General features: G+C 42.7%; 1 protein-coding gene across 1 annotated transcript in view; it reads right to left on the bottom strand.

The window, feature by feature from the left end:
* The window catches only part of LOC126183454 (uncharacterized), an 81,981-nt gene extending 64,267 nt beyond the window's left edge, over positions 1 to 17,714 (bottom strand). Inside the window, exon 1 of the mRNA XM_049925450.1 lies at positions 17,518 to 17,714. Coding sequence (XP_049781407.1) covers positions 17,518 to 17,698 — 181 coding nt within the window. The 5' untranslated portion in view covers positions 17,699 to 17,714. The remainder of the gene's footprint in view (positions 1 to 17,517) is intronic.
* Positions 17,715 to 20,226: the final 2,512 nt, after the last annotated feature.

Below are 20,226 nucleotides of genomic sequence, written 5' to 3'. Positions count from 1 at the left end.
ACCTATAAGCTCCATCTGTTCCGTTCCACTCTCCAACAGCACGCAGGAAAAATGAACATTTAACTCTTCTGAGAACAACAATAAAAACAGCCACAGTTCCGGTCCCGCCTCCTTATGCGCTAATATTAGAAAGTGCATTCTGTGACAAGCGAATTCAGATGTTACTTCTGCCTTATTTTACTTCATTCACTTCAGTGTGGAACGACTTCTTGTAAGATTGTTTTAATCTGTGCTACGACTGAGCCAGCACAATATCGTGTACAGGTATCATCAGGAAATGTTTATCGTGTTAAAGTACGCCTAAATTGACAGATAGCGCGGATGCCGTTCAGAACTCCCTGTACTTGGTATGAGCATTCATGAGGGCATTCTCTGCACTGCTTGAAACTTAACGAGAGAGGCACGGGTCTCCACGCATGCTAAACGTAATTGAAACTGTGAGTATCAGTGGAAGCATTTCCTTGCGAGATATCCTGGTGAGGCTCACAGATAACAAACTAAATAATGTGAGTAACTTTACTGAATTGCCATTGTTGATGAGTAACCGTGGTACTTATGAAGGTGACTGGAGTTCCACGATCTGGTTTTGTGACTAGCTAGTCTGCAATTTTGTAGACATACGCCAGTGTTGAAAACTGTAGGGTCGTCCTAAATAGATCTGGGGTGTAGATAAACTATCAAGAGACCAGCAAAATGGTTGGTGCAGTCTTGGGCTTCAACACTGGGGGTCTCCATACGCTTAGGTGAGGTTCGCTAGGAGTGTTATAGTCTTATTAACTCTTTCTGCACTGTAATGTTCAGGTAACTAAACTCGACAATTCTCCATAAAGTCTAAATCAATTTATTTGTTTAATAAACCCCTATCCTGACCCATGAGAAAGGCTGTCGTTTTTGGAGTATTTAGGGAAGGCTCACAGTCGAATATGCTATCGTGATAGGTACTTATCACAGCGTTCATAGCACACGAATAGTGTTTGCGGCCGGGACAACCACCAGCAACTAAGCACAACAGACAAAAAATGTAGTCACACCCAGAAGATATGACACTGATACACTGTAACACGCCCCCTCCCACTCCCCGCCCCCCCACTCCAGCCTTAACACATGTAATATGTACTTGAACCTATACACTGATGATTGGGTTCCATAGAATTACCAGATTACTGAGACGTTAACTGCTAAGTTTCACCCGATGATCCAGATAGTCCTAGGAATTTTCTATGGTATTAAAACTGGACGATTTAATGAGTCAGTCGAGGTAGGACGGGAAGCCTGAAGTACGTACGGGAACGTATGCGTTGAGACCTTTCAACACGGCTGTTAACTTAGAGGATTCGAGTGTCCACAGTGACTCTTCATGAAAATGTAGAAAGTTCAAATGTCTCTGAGCACTATGCGGCTTAACTTCTGAGGTCATCAGTCACCTAGAACTTAGAACTAATTAAACCTAACTAACCTAAGCACATCACACACATCCATGCCCGAGGCAGGATTCGAACCTGCGACCGTAGCGGTCTCTCGGGCCAAGACTGTAGCGCCTAGAACCGCACGGCCACTCCGGCCGGCCAAATGTAGAAGGGAGGGCAACACTTGGCCCCTCCAGGGTATCGAAATAAGCAACCTGATGGACGTTCACGGTAAGATGAAAGACTGTTGCCCACGTCGTGCTACGTAAAACACCCCGAAAACATCACATAACCACCTTCGATCAGAAGTAAGCCTTCCACAGACTGTAAGTAAAGGCCTCACCGGGTCGTCCGTGCACTTGGCGCCTTGCTTAATTGAAAAATAGGAAAAGCGGTAACCGTCGGACTGTTCTCCATGTCTCCAGTCAGATACTGTCTAGTTTATGACTTGTTTGGTCCTCTGAAGACGTACAGGTTTAAGAGCCATTTTGAGACATCGCCTTTCGCAAGGTACTCGACTGCTATTGTTCAGTGCATGCAGTTTTCTTCGTTACGTTCCCTGGAAAATTTGTTGAGAAGGACCAGTTTTCAGAAACAGCATCAGTTCCTACGGGTTTTGAAACCGATTGTCACTCACAAGGTGTGACACAGTCTCTGGTCTCTGTCGGTTGGAATCTATCTTATGAGCATTGTTTTTACTCCGTGTTACATGGCGTCTGGTGGTATACCACGTATTATTGAGCATCGTCGGTGTGGTTGTGAGCACATCGGAACGCGATGGCTCCTTCCTGTCGTTTTGCCACGTCTCCATACTGGCCAATTTTGTTGCGCTGATCCCATACAATCGACTGCCACGACTTGTGTCAGCTGTGTATAGTGACGTTACTATGTCACTATTGCAGTGCTCCAGTGTGCACTTTTAACGGGGTCACTAATATTAAGTCTGGTGAGGGTGTAGCTTGTGGTCACAGCATCATGGATCGCTCGAAACTCTGCTGTACTTTGCACGTAAGCCAGCTAAACTAATACATATGTGGTTTAAGCAAATAGTGTGTAACACCAATTCGACTATGCGTGATGAGTATTGGTCAAACAAACTGCCGCTTTCGTCTTGTAATCGGAGGGAGTTTGGAAAACGAGTTCTCGATAAGCACTGGAGGAAACGGCTCGCAGCCTACAGCCAGAGCTACCGCCTCGTCTGAAGTGTCTCAAGGTGACGGCGTGGCTGCCTGCGACAGCACAATGGCGGCGGAAAACGAAAGCGTTGCGTCACGAGCGAAAGCCTGCCTTGGAGCTCGGCGCGCCCTAATCCGGCAGCTGCTGCGCATTCCACCGCTTCGAATGAAGCCTCGAGGCTCAGCTTTTAGCGGCACTGAAGGTCAGCCAGTGCCCTATACACCTGCCAGATAGAAGACAAAACGCCTGTCAGGTACCATAGTAGCCGTAAGCCACGAAAAGACAGAAAATAAATGGCGTGTTTTCGTGTTTAGGGCAGAGTTGTCGATTCCATTTTACATTTCATTCGCAATATTTCGCCAGCGACCCAGTTTTTTTCATGTGCTACGTTGTTATGTTGTTACGTATTACACTCTGTCCAGGCAGTGATAACAATAAACTGCCAGCAGCTGAGGAGAACGAAAGGGTCAGTCATCGAATTATTGCGAATAAATGCAATCAAAAACTAGGCCGTACACACGAAAGTACAGCATTAAAAAGTCACGCCGAGAAAACCTGAAAGAACGTGACAATATATATACAGAAAAGACTATTAATGAATTCGAATGCTCCCAGAAAACAAAGTCCTGTTTCGGCACAACCACAATTATCACTACCAAAATTACCTCAATAACTATAAAAATCCCTTGAAAGAGAACTTAAATCAATTCCACTTCACTACTTGGACATCTTCCTTCGGTCAAGTAAACCGCCTTATAAAAATAAAAAGTTTATCCGCCGGTTGGCTGACATCTCCTACTTTTAACAAGGGTATGATCAGACTCATGTCGAAAAATGTGTTGATTTCTTTCATCACCGTTGCTCAGCTTCGAAAAGAGTCTGTAAGCAAAACTTTATCTGCCACTAAGAACTGGACGTCAGTCAAACTAATTATGAAATATGACATTTTTCGCTTGGTCTTTGCTCTTTAAACTGCATGGTTTACAGCCCCCAAATTTATTGCTGCGCTACGGCATCGCCACCCAGGGACTACGCACTGGCTTCGGCAAAGCGATGCTAGTGCTGATTCGCAATTGAAACCGATCGAACGATAACTAACCATTTCTAGAGAAATACAACTATGTTTTATCTATAACTTCCTTACTGCATTGTTATGGGAAACGTGCCTATAATCACGAAATTTTCAACACGTCTCCGTTAATTTTATTTCTTCTGCTGCGAGAATGTGAGGTACCGATAAAGTGCACCAAACATACATTTTCTTGTGCTAAATGAATATTAATTAATTACGATAATTTACAATCCTCTCAGTAGCAGACAGACTTCAACGTTTTCAAAGGAAACGGGGCCACGATTTGAAATCAGTTCTGTCTAATGTCAGCGTATTTTGAAGAATGCTCTGCATATTTAATCACATTTTGAAAGCGGAGAGGGATGTAATACATGTGCTTGTGATTGCAGCTTAAGAATTTTTTCATGTTGCAAGACTAAAAGTGTAGTGATCTGTCCATAATAATTTACCTCGTTAATGTTCTGCTAAATGCAGTCCGCTGATTAAAAAATTCTCTCTCAACCAGCTGAAGTACATCAGTCATACCAGTACATACTTGTCAGTCTGAGCTCGATAAAATGTGGCTGATAATGATTCAGAATTTTTCAGATTTAAACAACAATCGACAAGGAGTAGGGAATTGTTTTCATGAAATGGAAGAAATTGTGACGATTACAAAATGTAAAATTTTCATTCTCCATTTTTCCAGGCTTTGATGTGTGTGCTACAAAAAAACGCTCTTTCCACACGAATCGCAAAGTTTCCGGTCGATTCTTGAACACAGATAACAATGAACCATCCATATCGATCATGGATATTATTGTGTGTGAATTTGTAGTTGCAGACATGTACCCTGGAGTCATCTTTGCGTGTTTTTCCACCTTTGAATGAGAAAGTTGTTGTAGTCTGCATTTCGTTCTCAAATTTAGGCGTATCTGCTGTGTACCCGCAAGATTAATTAAAATCAACAATAATGCTCTTTGCATCTGCAGCAACCACCTGACTCATTCATTCTTACCTTCAACACCCCCAAACTCCCATAGCACGTCAAGGTAGGCTTTCTTCGTCTAAACGTACGGCCTGATGTCCCAAACCCAATGCACTGTTATGGGCATAAAACCCTGGGGTGTAAAGGAGAAGCGACATGTGGAAACTGTGGTAAGGCCACTCATGAAATATATGGTTGTTCGTCTCTAGCTAAATGTATCAACTGCTCTGGACAGCCGGCCGGGTTGGCCGAGCGGTTCTAGGCGCTACAGTCTGGAACCGCGTGCTACTACGGTCGCAGGTTCGAATCCTGCTTCGGGCATGGATGTGTGTGATGTCCTTAGGTTAGTTAGGTTTAAGTAGTTGTAAGTTCTAGGGGGCTGATGACCTCAGATGTTGAGTCCCATAGTGCTCAGAGCCATTTGAACCATTTGAATGTTTAGTACGCTACGGTCGCAGGTTCGAATCCTGCCTCGGGCATGGATGTGTGTGATGTCCTTAGGTTAGTTAGGTTTAAGTAGTTCTAAGTTCTAGGGGACTTATGACCACAGCAGTTGAGTCCCATAGTGCTCAGAGCCATTTGAACCAATGTTTAGTAAACAAGGGCTAAGGGCTCTAGAGCGCATATCTTATGAGATATGAGCACTTGTTCAGTAGAAGAAATGTGTTTCACACGAGCGAAGATGAACAAGTGCTCACAGATCTTAAGGTATATATTTTGGAGCCCATCTTTATTAAAGATTTTTTACTTATTTATGCATAAGGAACCTGTCCATAAAGTTTGCTACCTGTAAAACTCAATACCTTGTCTGAATAAATGTGCGTAACAGTTCCTCTTCTAGCAAGCATTTGACTGTAGCTTCATTACATTATGCTTGTGGTCGTTGATAGTGCGTACTCATCCACGCTAGATATCTTCGTGCATCCTTCGAGGAATGCTGTTTACGCTTAAAAACCCTTGTGTTGATGGATCATCTTTTCTATAAAGCCTTCCCACACGGACATGGTATATAGGTGTGCTACTGATGCTGTTGAACTCCTGTTTTGCTTTTCTGATCCCAAGTAGTTCGATTTTCTTCATAGGTTTGCATGTCTTTCTTGCACTTTGTTTTCACTTTTCACGGATGACGTTGTGTACAGAGCTATCGCAATGTTAGAATATTATAGTGAAGTTGAGGACACCTGCAGAGGATCGACACTTGGTGCAGAGACTGACACTTGACGCACAACATAAACAAGTGTAACGTAATGCGAATTCACAGACAGAAAGACTCTCTACTGTATGATTAACACATTACAGACCAGACACTGTAAGCTGTCCCTTCCACGGAATATCTAGGAAAACGTGCGCCTGCTTAGCTGGGTGGTAACGTGCTCGCCTCCCATGCAAGCGGGCCCGTGTTCGATTGCCGCCCCGGTTGGAGATTTTCTCCGCTCGTGGACTGGGTGTTGCGTTGTCGTCATCATCATTGAATCCCCATCCCCGACGCGGAAGTCGCACAATGTAGCGTCGAATGAAATAAGACTTGCACTTGGCGGCCGAACTACCCCGAATAGGCGCCTCCCGGCCAACGATGCCATACGCTCATTTCCATTCTTTTTCTGTGAATATTTGTACGGAGCGTCGAACGATCACATAAAATTAAACACGGGTAAGGCAGATGCCAGACATATTCAATGGAAGGATCCTCAAGAAGTGTAGTCCATCAACAATAGAGGTAGCTTTGAAAACATTCGTTCGACCAATACTTGAATATTGTTCGTAAATCTGGGATTCGTACCAGGTTGAAGTGATAGAGGAGATACAGAAGATCCAAAGAACAGCGGGACGTGTCGTTACAGGTTCAGTTACTAATCAAGAAATCGTCACGGAGATGTTCAGCCAACACTGTTGTCAGTCGCTGCAAGAGACGAGTTCTGCATCATGTCTGTAGAGTCTGCTGTAGAGCGTACGTATACAAGAGAGTCAGTCAGTATTTTGTTCCCTCCAACGTATATATCGGAAAAGACCACGAAGATATAATTAGAGAGATCTGAGCCCACACAGATGCTTACCAGCAATTGTTCTTACCGCAAATCCTTCGTGACGAACCGGGAAAGGGGAGGTGACAATGGTGCACGAAGGACCATCCTCCAAAGACCGGAAGGTGGCTTGCGGAGTGTAGATGTAGATGTATATGACTAATGCTGTATAACTTAACTCTGGGAGCGTGCGGTAGAAAAGCCGCTGACAGCATTTCGTCCCATGAAAAATGGATTCGTGAGGACACACGTTTCGTGACACATATGAAGCGTTGAAATACCCAGTGTAAGGCAGGAAAGCAGTTAAATAACCTTGACTCAAAGGTCCTGAGAACAGCTAAGAGCCGGCCGGAGTGGCGCTACAGGCGCTGTAGGCGCTACAGTCTGGAGCCGAGCGACCGCTACGGTCGCAGGTTCGAATCCTGCCTCGGGCATGGATGTGTCTGATGTCCTTAGGTTAGTTAGGTTTAATTAGTTCTAAGTTCTAGGTGACTGATGAACTCAGAAGTTAAGTCGCATAGTGCTCAGAGCCATCTGAACCATTTTTGAACAGCTAACACGCTGCACCAACAAACCCTCTACTATTTCATAAATATCATTCATTACCCGCATAAACTTTAGAGGCATCTGTGACCCGTACCTCCACACAATTAAAAAGTTTGTGCTTCATCGGGGTGGAGCCGAAACAGAAGTCTTAGTAATATTACTAACCTACAAATAGCCCAAAATAAAAGAACAAGGCGGTTGTCGGTGACAGACAATTCTAGAGGCTGCTCTACAACCCTGAATATAGGCCAGTGATGCTCTCAGCGTAATTGATTATTTAGGATGTAGAGACGGCAGTTGAACACTAAGTGCAAGGCCGTACATACAGTAAAAAATAAATGTAACAAGAGAGGGGAAGTAAACAGGTTTCCAGTCAGATGGTATTAAGGGAATCTCAGCCAAGTTATTGAGATCGTGTACTTTCTCTGTGAATAGGTAGAAAAATTATACACCGCGATACCAGTCGATTCGATCAAGTCGAATCTCGATAATAGAGTACGTTCCATTTGGTGGGATTAGGTCTCAAAGAAGAGGAGGTTATGTTGCATTTAGTTGCTGATCGATGCACTGACAATGAACCCCTTCAGTGCGAGGTCACAAAAGGGCAGTGTTGATTACAGCATTCAACGGCTACATATTATCTACCATACAACTACAATATTGGATGCTAATGACAACAGGTGTCGGGGCTGGACGTATCCAGTGGTCAGCGCAGTATGAGGTGACGGAGCGTAGTTGAACTGCTTAGTCGACGAGTACGAGTAACTCACACCAGTACTACAGTGCTAGTGATTGGTGTTAACACAAAACAGAGAAAGAGCAACGACAAACAAAGCAAACATTGCATTATATTTGCAACAACAGTTGCCGAAGTCAACATTTCATCAGAAAGGAACCCATGGAATCTGGTAAAGTGAGAAAGAACTGGCAGATGAAATATTAACGTTTCCGCAAGATGAGTCAGTGGAATGTACAGTGTAGTATACGCTCGACTGTGCGGACAATGTACACGAGGAGTACAATGACGACGATACGCGCTTAACAAGTGAAAGTGATACTGAAACATGCAGCTCATCACTCTCCGTCACCAGTGAAACGCAGTAAAGTGCAACTGCTGTCCCAGGAGCGGGTGCTAAACAGAATTACGTACGTGGAAAATCATCCGCAGCATAATAAAAACGCAATTACGAACAGATTTCAACTAAGTCCGTAACAATACAACCGTGTAGTGCATAAGAAAAACTACAGATTTTCGAAGGAGAGCAAGGAGCACTTGCTGCAAAAAGTGGTGTTTTTGCATTTCAAGGATGCTCGGTACTATTTACAGGATGTGTATGATAGTGACCTACTACGTTATGCACATGACATTGCGCATGACATAAATTACAGAGATTTGAAGGGAAGCAGTGGATGATTGTACAACTTCAAACAGTGCTACAGAACTGGAAGAGGTCAGATAACGAAATTTCAAATAAAGCGTCAACTCGACAACGCGCAGCAAACTGCGGAATAGGCCCGAAAATTTGTTCAAATGGTTCAAATGGCTCTGAGCACTACGAAACTTAACTCCTGTGGTCATCAGTCCCCTAGAACTTAGAACTACTTCAACCTAACTAACCTAAGGACATCACACATATCCATGCCCGGGGGAGGATTCGAACCTGCGACCGTTGCAGCTGCGCGGTTCCAGACTGAAGCGCCTAGAACCGCTCGGCCAGATCGACCGGCCCAGCAAGGGAAAGTGGGCAAATGGGCTTAAGAGAACTACAACCACGGTATGACCACTGCTTTTGGCATATAGGTGATCAAAATAACATAATTTTGCTTGACTACTGGTCTTCGAATAAAAATCATACACCATCAGTCAAACTATCACTCACGAAAAGTTTGTGATATTGCAATTCATAATACCTGGAACCACTGAACAAATTCAGCCTTTGGATGTTTATTTCCTCTGTGCCTATAAAACATATTATCGCAGTATCCGCAGCAACGCCTTGAAGTATAGCCAGTTTCACGATAGAGGATGTCAAATTAAACGGCTTTCAACCGTCGAATTTCAACCTAATTTTTTTGGATGACGAGTTTCAGTGTTTTACTACGCCATCTTCAGGCCCCTGACAGATGTTTAGGAATAATCCACCTCGCTTGTGATCAAAGCAGGGGCCAGCAATACTGGTATTATTAGATATTTGTTCCAGTGACCACTTCAACCACCACCATGTTGAAGCGGTCACTGCAACAAATATCTAATAATACCAGTATTGCTGACCCCTGGTGTTAACACAGAACAGAGAAATGGCAACGATGAATAAAGCAAGGATTGCATTGCATCTGCAGCAATAGTTGCTGAAGTTGACATTTCGTCGGGAATGTCAGGTGAAGGTAAAGTGGTCACTGCAACAAATATCTAATAATACCAGTATTGCTGGCCCCTGTTTTGATCACAATCGAGGTAGATTATTCTTACACGTCTGTCAGAGGACTGAAGATGGAGTAGTAAAACGCTGAAACTGGTTGCCAAATAAAATAAGGTTGAAAATTTATGGCTCGAAGGCGTTCAATTTGAGATCCTCTATCGAACAGCCGAGTCCCGCAACCATCGCTAAAATGATGGACATACAGAGTTCCATGACAAACTCTGCGACAGATTGTTTCACATTCGGTTGCAAGCCACCACATCCCATCAGTTTTCATCACAATGCGACACGAATATGATTCTATATGTATTATTTAAGAGTGAATACCTAGCTGAACGTTCTGCATGGTTTGTAACTCCCAAGCAGTTCGTCTTAGATCTTGGTGGAGCGAACCTTCGTGGTCACTGTGTCACATCGCTTTTCATTCAGTGTTCATGGTGCAAATTAATGGTTTATTTTCAACATTTCTTGAATATCGACAATGTCCATTTTGTTAAGTGTTATACATCCATCCCATAGAAGGTTGATCTATGCGCCTCCCTGACACTCAGTTTCTGTCACCCTCCTGAAGCCCATTAGCATCTAATATTTTTCTTGTCATAATTGTTAACACAAAACTTTCACATGAGCCTTACTAAAGATTGAATTTGTGACCTCGCACTCAAGGGGATCCTTGTGAGTGTCAAGGCCATATTATGGACTGCACAGCTGTCGCTGAAGTGAGTAATTAAGAAGTGGCTAATGTTCCCTATCTACTGAATAAAGTTAAAGTTTTTGGCTCCTTCGGTATTTTCTATGAGAATTAAGGTACGTAGGTTTCAAGCAATACTTTTCGTTTCCAAACTCATACGTAGTAATAGTAAGACAGGACTACACTCCAACTGAAACTATACCTGCTACCCTTTAGAGTTATCCAAACAATATACACTGACGAGCCAAAACATTATGAACACCTACTTAAAAGCGTGTTCGTTCACATCTGTAACGCAATTCAGCAGTGATTCTGCGTGTCATGCATTCGTCAAGTTCTCGATAGGTTTCCAGAGGTTTTTGGCACCAGATGCCTACGCACAGGTCACATACCTCCAGTAATTCACTGGCGGTTGGTTTGTGGGCGCCGAGCTGGCGTCCGATAGCGTCCCATTTGGGTTTCATCGGATTCAGATAGGGTGAATTTGATGCCCAAGACATCAACGTCAGTTCACTATCATGCTCCTCAAACTATTGCATCACGATTATGGCCCTGTGAGATGGACAGTTATCGTGCAGTAAAATTCCATCGCTGTTGGGGAAGACATTAAGCGTAGGTGGATACAGGTGGTGCCTGATAATGTTCACGTAGTCCGCACCTGTCATGGTACCTTCGATTACTACCGCAGGTGATATGGAAGTCCAGGTGAATGTCCCTTATAACGTAAAACTCCTCCCACCGGCCTGCGTCCCTGGCGCGCTGCACATTTCGAGCAGCCGTTTGTCTGGATGAAAGCGTATTTGGACAGGACCTCGACCTGGTTTAACAATGAACGGGTTTCATGCGACCGGGTACATGATTTGATTGATCCGCGGTCTAATCTCGATGATCGCCTGCCCACTGTAATCACAACTGACGATGTTGCTGACTCATTATGGGAACACACGTAGGGATCCTCGGCTGCCGAACACCATGTTCAACACTGTGCTCTGGACGGTGTGTTCCAAAACGCTTGTGCCCGCGCCTTCACTGTACAGTGTCGTAGAATCTGCCACAGATCAGCGTCTATCCTGCATTAGAGAGCGGGCAAGCCTGCGGTCCCTATGTTCTGTGATGAGGTATGGACGTTCGACTTCTTGTCGCCTACTCCTGGTTTCAGCATTCCTCAACCACTTTCCATAGATGCTCACGACAGTAGCACGTGAACAGGCAACCAGCTTAGCTGTTTATAAGATGCTCTCTCCCATGCGCAGGGCCACAAGAATCTGGCTTTTGTCAAAGTCGCTTAAGCCGGCGGATTTCCGAATTTGCGCCACTTACCGTCTCTAGAATGATTCCCCATTCGTCTCTGCTCCACTCATACACTTCTCTTACCGTGCCACGTTCCCTCAGCGTCATCAGGCAGCATACAAGCTGGCAGTGGGCAGTGGTCACAATGTTTCAGTTTATCAGACTATTTACGCAATTCACGTAACGTACAGCAAGGCTGGAGAAAGCTGGTGGTAGGTCTGCCTTAACAAATCTTTATCAACGGGACTACGGTAGATTCATGCATTCTTGCCTTTATTAGTTAGGATTGGTAAATTACATCCTCATCTACAGGTTACGGAACACTAAATAGGTTAAAAGTTTAGTATCTCAAACGAAGAATGAAACGTCTATTGATAAATATGACCGCAACCGTTGCTAACAAAGACTGGAGCTTCCGCCTTTCACTATAGTGTGTTCCAGTAATTTGGAGGCAAAAAGGAACAGACTACTGAGAATCCTCTTTCTAGACAGCGGTACAGAATAAAGTGGTGGATATATATGACTGCGAAGGGAGCACTAGCGATGAACTTGCACGACGAATATCGATACGAAATACTTCCAGAATCGCCGTTCATGGATGGATGTGTTCTTTGGAAAAACACTGGCAAAATTCCATTGACACTAAACAGTATTTAACAGATACGTCAACTTCTGATCTGAATAATTTTTTTGCTGTTACAGCGCTTGCCCTTACAATAAATGAAATTAATACAAATAAAGTATATTAGGTCGAGGGATTTGGCTTCTATCGTGCACAGATTTCTCAGAATTATCGCTTATATGTCGACTAGTGTGATAGTGAAGACAAACATACAGGGTGAGCCAGCTAAGTTATAACACCCCTTGTATCTCCCCAACAGTAATAGATACAAAGACGCCGTTTGGACACTGAATTGCAGGGACAGGGGCTACTTGAATACATCACATTTCACGTTTGTGCTATTTTTTATTGCAGAGATTTGAGGCCATCTTTGTTTTTTTTTTTTTAATGGAACCCTATGTTAAATTTTAGCGTAACATGATGGGCTTAAAAAGACGGTTTCAAATAAGTGTATATCATAATATTTAGGCGAATAGTTTTTGAGACACAGATATGTTCTCGTATCGTGTTCGTCCTTCGAAGTGGCGTTGTCCAATGCGACCTTACCTGTTGTGTCGAGTACATGGTAAACGTCGCGAGTCCGTCCTTACACAAACACGCCCATTTACTTGACAATACTAATATATACTGCGATATTTTGCGCAAAAATTAACTGATGATGTCACGCAAATATTATTCAGTTATTTGACAACTGTGATACCAAAATTGTAAACAACACACAGTATTTAAATGCTAAAAGATGTTAATACATTATAAGTAACTGAAATATAAATGTAAATGAGGAGGCCCTTATTGGTCACAATTATTTAGTACGTATTTGTTATTTACTTGAAAATATTTACTATTGATCACAATACGAAGCAAATACACACAAAGATGCAAAATACATACCGTACATGATGCAAAACTTTACTGAAGCATGTGCTCAAAATGCTTCCCCTCTGCTGCAATGCACATTTGTAGTCGCCGTTCGAATGACTCGTGAACGGCTGCCAGGGTGTCACGTGAGATATCAGCGCACGCTTCGATGATACGTTGCTTCATATCGTCTGGCGTAGTTGGTATTTGAGCATACACTTTATGTTTGATTGCTCCCCACAGAGTAAAATCAAGAGGGGTCAAATCAGGAGACCGGGCTGGCTACTTCTCTTCAGCACGTCGTCCTATCCAACAATCCGGAAACTTTTCACTTAACAGCTCTGTAGCCACACGGGAAGAGTGAGCAGGATAGCCGTCATGTTGGAACCACATGCACTGACGCGTAGTTAGTGGTACCTCTTCCAGCAAAATGGGCAGAACGTTTCGCAGAAACTGCGCATAGTTATTGCCATTTAGTATACCCGGAATGACGTACAGCCCCACAATGACATTTCCGACGATGCCGCACCACACGTTAACGCTCCACGGTTTCTGATACTGTACCTGTCGAAGCCAATGAGGGTTGTCTACTGACCAGTAATGCATATTATGCAAATTCACATTACCGTGGTTAGTGGAAGTCGCTTCATCAGTAAAAAGTACCCGTTGAAAAAAGTTGGATCATCTTGTACGCGCTGAAGACCAAACCGGCAAAATTCCAGGCGCCATTCGAAATCCACACCGAAGACTGCTTGATGTAATAAGAGGTGAAACGGGTGAAATCTAGGCCGATGCAATAAAACACTTCTCTGACTTATATCACATTCCGAGGCGATACGTCGAGACTAGAACGCCCTCTTCACGTACTTCGCCAGTTTGTTTCCTGCCTTGTCCTCTGTATGACGTTCCATGATCCCGATTCAAGTAGTTTCTTGCAAATACGTGCAAGAAGCTGGCGCGTAGGACGATCACGATCAGGATACAGCTCTTCATATCGCTTTATTACTCTGATAGCATTTCTTCTGGTTTTCATCATACACTAGAAGCATATCTAACCTTTTTTCGTTGGTGTACATGCCTGCTCAAAGAAACTGTGACAGAAATGCGATCTCTCATTACCCCAGCAGCACGTTTACACCATTCTCTCCAGCTACCTCGTGCGTCACCTTGCGGCGTTATCGAGAAGCAGGAAAACGACGCCTTCCCTGTTACGTTCTTCGGTGGTCAACAGGGAAGGTCGCATTGGACAACGCCGCTTCGAAGGACGAATACGATACGGGAACATATCTGTGTCTCAAAAACTGTTCGCCAAAATATTATGATATACACATATTTGAAACCGTCTTTTTAAGCCCATCATGTTACGCTAAAATTTAACATAAGGTTCCATTTAAGGACACCAAAGATGGCCTCATATCTCTGTAATAAAAAATAGCACAAACATGAAATGTGATGTATTAAGGTAGCCCTTGTCCCTGAAATTCACTTTCCAAACGGCATCTTTGTATCTATTACTGTTAGGGAGATACAAGGGGTTTTATGACTTAGCTGCCTCACCTTGTATAATAGAAAATTTTGTTTCCTTAAAGTTGAATGAAACCACTGGCACATGATATTTTTTTTTATTCTGATGATTCCTAGATTCTGTGGTCGTAACTTAAATTTAAGGGGACACTGAATTCGGTGGTTAGGTACCAGACAACGTGTAATTAATATATATCAGTGGAGAATGTTGCTAGAAGTGAGCCCACAATTTCCTTTAAAGCCTTACTGACAAAATTTTTACTTCATGAAGCTTGACCAGAACAAAATTTCTATAATTGTCTACTACATGTGTTACTACTACCAGTATATATTCCATGGCTATTGTGGACGCTAATAATTAATTTACGGTGTACAGTGCCAAAATACAGAGCGCAGGAATTCCGTGAAATTATAATGTCTGTGTGGATTAAACAAATACGCAAAGCAAGAATAAATGAAATATACATACAGGTAAGCAACAACTGATGTTCAATTTAAAATTTAGGTGGCCAAAAAATATATCACCCAAATTTTTGGAGCGCTGCATCGAACGCGGTTAATATAGTTAGTGATACTTTCCTTATAGCTTCCAAAACGACGACGCATTTGTTCACTTTAGTATGGAAAAGTTCTCAACACAACTGTCTTATTTCGTTTACTAAATCCAGTTACACGTCTTAGAAACGAAGATGTTGAAATTATAGAGATTACTTTATTTGGAAGAAATAAATGTTGTTACATTTGAACACTTAGTTTGTGGACAGAAGGTTCTTGCTCCATTTTATGATAGAATAAAATCACACATATGATTTAACTAGCTGACTGTTGGTATGCTGAAAGTGCTATTCTAAATTAATGTGAGAACAATAAATGAATTATTCGTGAATTTTTGTATTATGGCATATGGTAATACACACCGCTGAACTCAGAGTTTCTTCTGTGTGCTATGTACCAAACATATAGTAAACTGATTTTCGATACCGCAATTAGTACCATCCAAATTTTTCGTTCGTTAAGTAGGTCTGTTGGTGAAAGATTGGTTAGTGAATACGCAGCAAGCCAAGCAGGCCACTCAGTGTGTGCTGAGACAGCCTGCGATGCCGACCTTCCACTGCCTGATCCTGTTCAACAACATCGTCAAGGTCGGCGATTCCACTCCCGGGGAATAGCAATAAGGCGGCCATGTTCTTACTGAAATCGAAACTTCACTTTGTTTTGCACATGTCTCGTATATCGTGGCCACAAAAAAATAGAAAGTAATGTCACTGGGCAGTGAGATCTATCTGACACTCCACTGCCGTCTGTAGCTCTGCGTGTCTCCGACATAAACTGTGTATAAACATCTATTACGTGCATCTTTATATTGCATGTCTTAGATAACTTCGTACATTTTTGTCCTGAATTTGAGTGTAAAGTGAAACTAAGAGAAAAAGAGAAAGACCTTGTAGCTTAAAACAGTCCTAGTGTTGCATCATCACATAAACAGTTCCTGTTTAGTTTTGATATTTTTGAGAGTTATTTGGATTTTATTACAAAACTATCGTAATATTTCGTATAGACTGGTGATGCACCAACAAATATATTTTCCCAGTTTGAAATTCAGAAGCACCTGAGAGAGAATTTAGTACAACACCCCCTAACTAATTCGTTTTATTTATGAGATGTATTTCAAGTGTCACTAGATGACTGAAGCAGCGAACATCGGTTATTTAAAACAGCGAATGCGTTACGATTGCATATGGCACTCACGTTTCGAGAGAAATTATAATTTCGGTACTTTACTTAGTTACTTTCGAGTCTTGTCTATGAGTATTCGTGAAGTTTGGAAGGACGATCTGAAAAAAATATTTCTGCAGGCTGTATTTACTGATCGCAAATACAACATGGCCTCGATTAGCACAAATGACTTTAATTTTTAGTAATTGCGGTGAGAAGATGTTAAGTATGTCGTCACTTACTCTCATTTCGGTGTCTAGAAGACGAAAATAGTTACCTGTAATACATTTGTCGATAGTGAAACTGAATTATACGAATTTATTTCAGAAACATTTTGAAGTCATATAACATTAATAAACGCTGTGGTCCGGCCTTCAGTGTCTTTAAAGTACATACTGTCAAAGACAACAGTATTGTTTCGCTTTGCTGTTTAGCATTAAATCGAGTCAGTGGGTAGTGCCATTGCTTGACACTGGAAGAGCATAACAAAGGCGTTATCTCTACTGCAATAAACATGTGAAAAAATTAACGACACCTAGAATTTGCTCGTCGTGTGAAGTGGCAATGCAATTGTTTCTTGTAGGGCGATCTTCACTTAAAGTTTAGGTAAACTACTACAACTGAATGCTGAGAACGGAAAAGGTTCGCATCCGAGAGCGTTTTTAGGAACGCTTTACTTTTTCCTCTCAGAAAGAGAAAATATAAAACGCGAATGTGGCTTTTGCTCTTAACAAAATTATAATGAGAGCAAAATATTTGTTGGCTGACGGTTCTGATACTTTATTTAGGCTACTGACTCGTATATGTCGGACAGAAATAATGGACTGCTGAGCATTTCTCGATAAACACTTAGATGTGAAAAGTAGGGAAGAGTAGCTAAATTAGTTTCCGTGTGTTCTCGGTGTCGTAAGGTCACGACAGGGAATAAGAAAATTTTTTATTACTTTCCTTTAAAGTCTGTTCAGTAATAGCGTTGACCACTTAGTGACGGCTGTAAAGGCGAAGTTTCCAACGCCAAAATAATGTACTAAAAGTATTAATAATGAAGCGAGATTTTCGGTCCTTAGGATTTGAAAAAGTCTCGGACGAGTCAGCTTTTCTCGACATATTTACCTGATCCCCGACGTCAACGACGGGGGAAAAATGCGATTGTTCGGGAGAACGGTTTCTGTTTGCTGACATTGTGACAGCTGGCGAGCTGTACTCACGATAAAGTTCCCAGGACTCGTGTTCTGCGGCAAGCGCCGTTTCGGCAGGCTTGGTGTCGAAGGCGGGCACGGCGGGGGATCCGAGCACGGTGAGCAGCTGCGCCAGCAGCGTCGAGTAGTCCGCCGTCAGCAGCAGGAAGAGCGCGACGAGCACCACGACGCGCAGCACGCCGGCCTCCATGGCTGAGCGCTGGACACCGACTACCCGGCGCGGTGAAAGCCGCCGGCCGCCGTCTCGCGCCGCCGCCGCCCCGCACCCGCCTCTCGCGCTCTGCTGCTTAAGCCGTCGCGCTAACCACTGCTGCTGTACCACTTCCCTTTCGACCCATCACCTGCCACGGGATGCCCCAAGATTTGCGTTTCTCATCAAAACGTAGCTAACTACAGACCGATTTCACTTTTGCCAGCATTGTCAAAAATTTTAGAAAAAGTAATGTTCAGGCAGCTTCTCAACCATCTGACCACCAATAACATATTATCAAGAACACAGTTTGGATTTCTGAAGGGTTCTGATATCGAAAAGGCTATTTACACCTACAGTGAAAATGTACTTAATTCATTAAATAACGAGTTACAAGCAGCAGGTATTTTCTGTGATTTGTCAAAGGCATTCGATTGTGTAAACCACAACATCCTTTTAAATAAATTAGAATTCTATGGTGTCAGGGGCAGTGCTGCAAAATGGTTCAAGTCATACCTAGCTAACAGGAAACAAAGTGTGTCAGTGCAAGGGACTAGTGAATTAAGTCATCTGTCATCATCAGAATGGGAAGAAATTACATGTGGTGTCCCACAAGGATCCATCTTAGAGCCATTGCTTTTTCTTGTGTACATTAATGATCTCTCATCAGTTACCCTGCCAGAAGCAGAGTTTGTTTTGTTTGCAGATGACACAAGTATTGCAATAAATAGTATGTCGAGTGTAGTTCTAAAAAGATCTGCTAATGATATTTTCGTGGATATTAATAAATGGTTTAAAGCCAACTCACTGACATTAAACTTCAAAAAGACTCACTATATGCAATTCAGAACCTGTAAGAGGTTTCCACCCAGCATATGCATAAAGTACGAAGAAGAGCAGATGGAAGAGGTTGACAGTCTTAAATTCCTGGGATTACAACCTAATAATAAATTCAATTGGGAGGAGCACACCACAGAACTGCAGAAACGCCTTAACAAATCTGTATTTGCAGTTCGAGTGTTAGCAGACATAGGCGACATAAAAGTGAAAAAGCTTGCATACTTTGCCTACTTTCATTCCATAATGTCATATGGTATAATATTTTGGAGTAACACTTCAAGTCAAACAAAAGTTTTCAGAGTCCAAAGGCGTGTAATACATACTATTTGTGGAGTAAACTCACGGACGTGTTGTAGAAACCTCTTCAAAGAACTGCCTCTCAGTATACTTACTCCTTAATGAAATTTGTCCTAAATAATATATCTCTTTTTCCAACAAACAGCTCAGTTCATACATACAATACCAGGAACAAAAATGATCTGCACAAGGACTTAAAAGCACTTACTTTAGTTCAAAAAGGGGTCCACTACTCAGGAACACTCATCTTCAATAAATTTCCAGCAAACATAAAAAATTTAGTTACAAATAAATATCAGTTTCAAAGGAGCCTGAACGACTTACTAGTGGCCAACTCCTTCTACTCCATTGACGAATTTTTTAATAGAAACAAATGATATATTGTATATATTCATACTATTAGTATCGTTATTTCAGCTTAAAAAAATTGACACGTTCCACATCCACGAGGATCTCCTCAACACGGATCTATAGAACGAAAAACTAATCTAATCTAATCTAATCTAATGCTCTTCAGCCCGAAGAGTGGTTTGACAATGCTCTCCACGCCAATCTGTCTTGTGTAGGCCGCTTTATCTCTGAATAACAACTCAAATAACGGTCATTAAAATATACAGGGTGACAATTATTGAACTATATGAAATAAAATTGTTATAACTTCTGAACGGTTGTACAAACTGCACGGCTGGTAGCGGGGTATGACGGGAATTCGTATGCGCATGCATGGTTCGGTTTAGCAACGAAGCCCACTTTCATTTGGTAGGACTCGTCAGTAATCGAAATTGGTGCATCTGGGTGACTGAGAATCCGGATTTCGCAATCGAGAAGTCTCTTACGCTCAACGGGTTACTGTGTGGTGTGCAATGTCCAGTCACGGAATAATCGGTGCGATATTCCTTGATGGCACGGTGACTAACGAACGGTATGTGAAGGTTTTGGAAGATGATTTCGTCACCATTATCCAAAGTGACCATGATTTTGACAAGATACGGTTCATGTAAGACGGATCTCGACCCCATCGAAACAAGCCGGCCGTTGTGGCCGAGCGATTCTAGGCGCTTCAGTCTGGAACCGCGCGACAGCTACGGTCGCAGGTTCGAATTCTGCCTCGGGCAAGCATGTGTGTGATGTCTTTAGGTTAGTTAAGTTTAAGTAGTTCTAAGTTCTAGGGGACTGATGACCTCAGATGTTACGTCCCATAGTGCTCAGAGCCATTTGTACCCATCGAAACAAGATAGTATTTTATGTCCTGGAGGAGCAGTCTGGGGACTGCATTCTGGCTCTGAGGTTCCCTAGAGGCCACTCCCATTGTCCTCGACTGGCCGCCATAGTCTCCGGATTTGAGCACTTGCGACTCCGCTTTTTAGCGCTATATTAAAGACAAGACGTAC

This window comes from Schistocerca cancellata, chromosome 4, assembly GCF_023864275.1.
Source record: "Schistocerca cancellata isolate TAMUIC-IGC-003103 chromosome 4, iqSchCanc2.1, whole genome shotgun sequence".
Lineage (NCBI taxonomy): Eukaryota > Metazoa > Arthropoda > Insecta > Orthoptera > Acrididae > Schistocerca > Schistocerca cancellata.
Note: the sequence above shows the minus strand (reverse complement) of the source record. Positions and strands in the feature narration are given on the sequence as shown.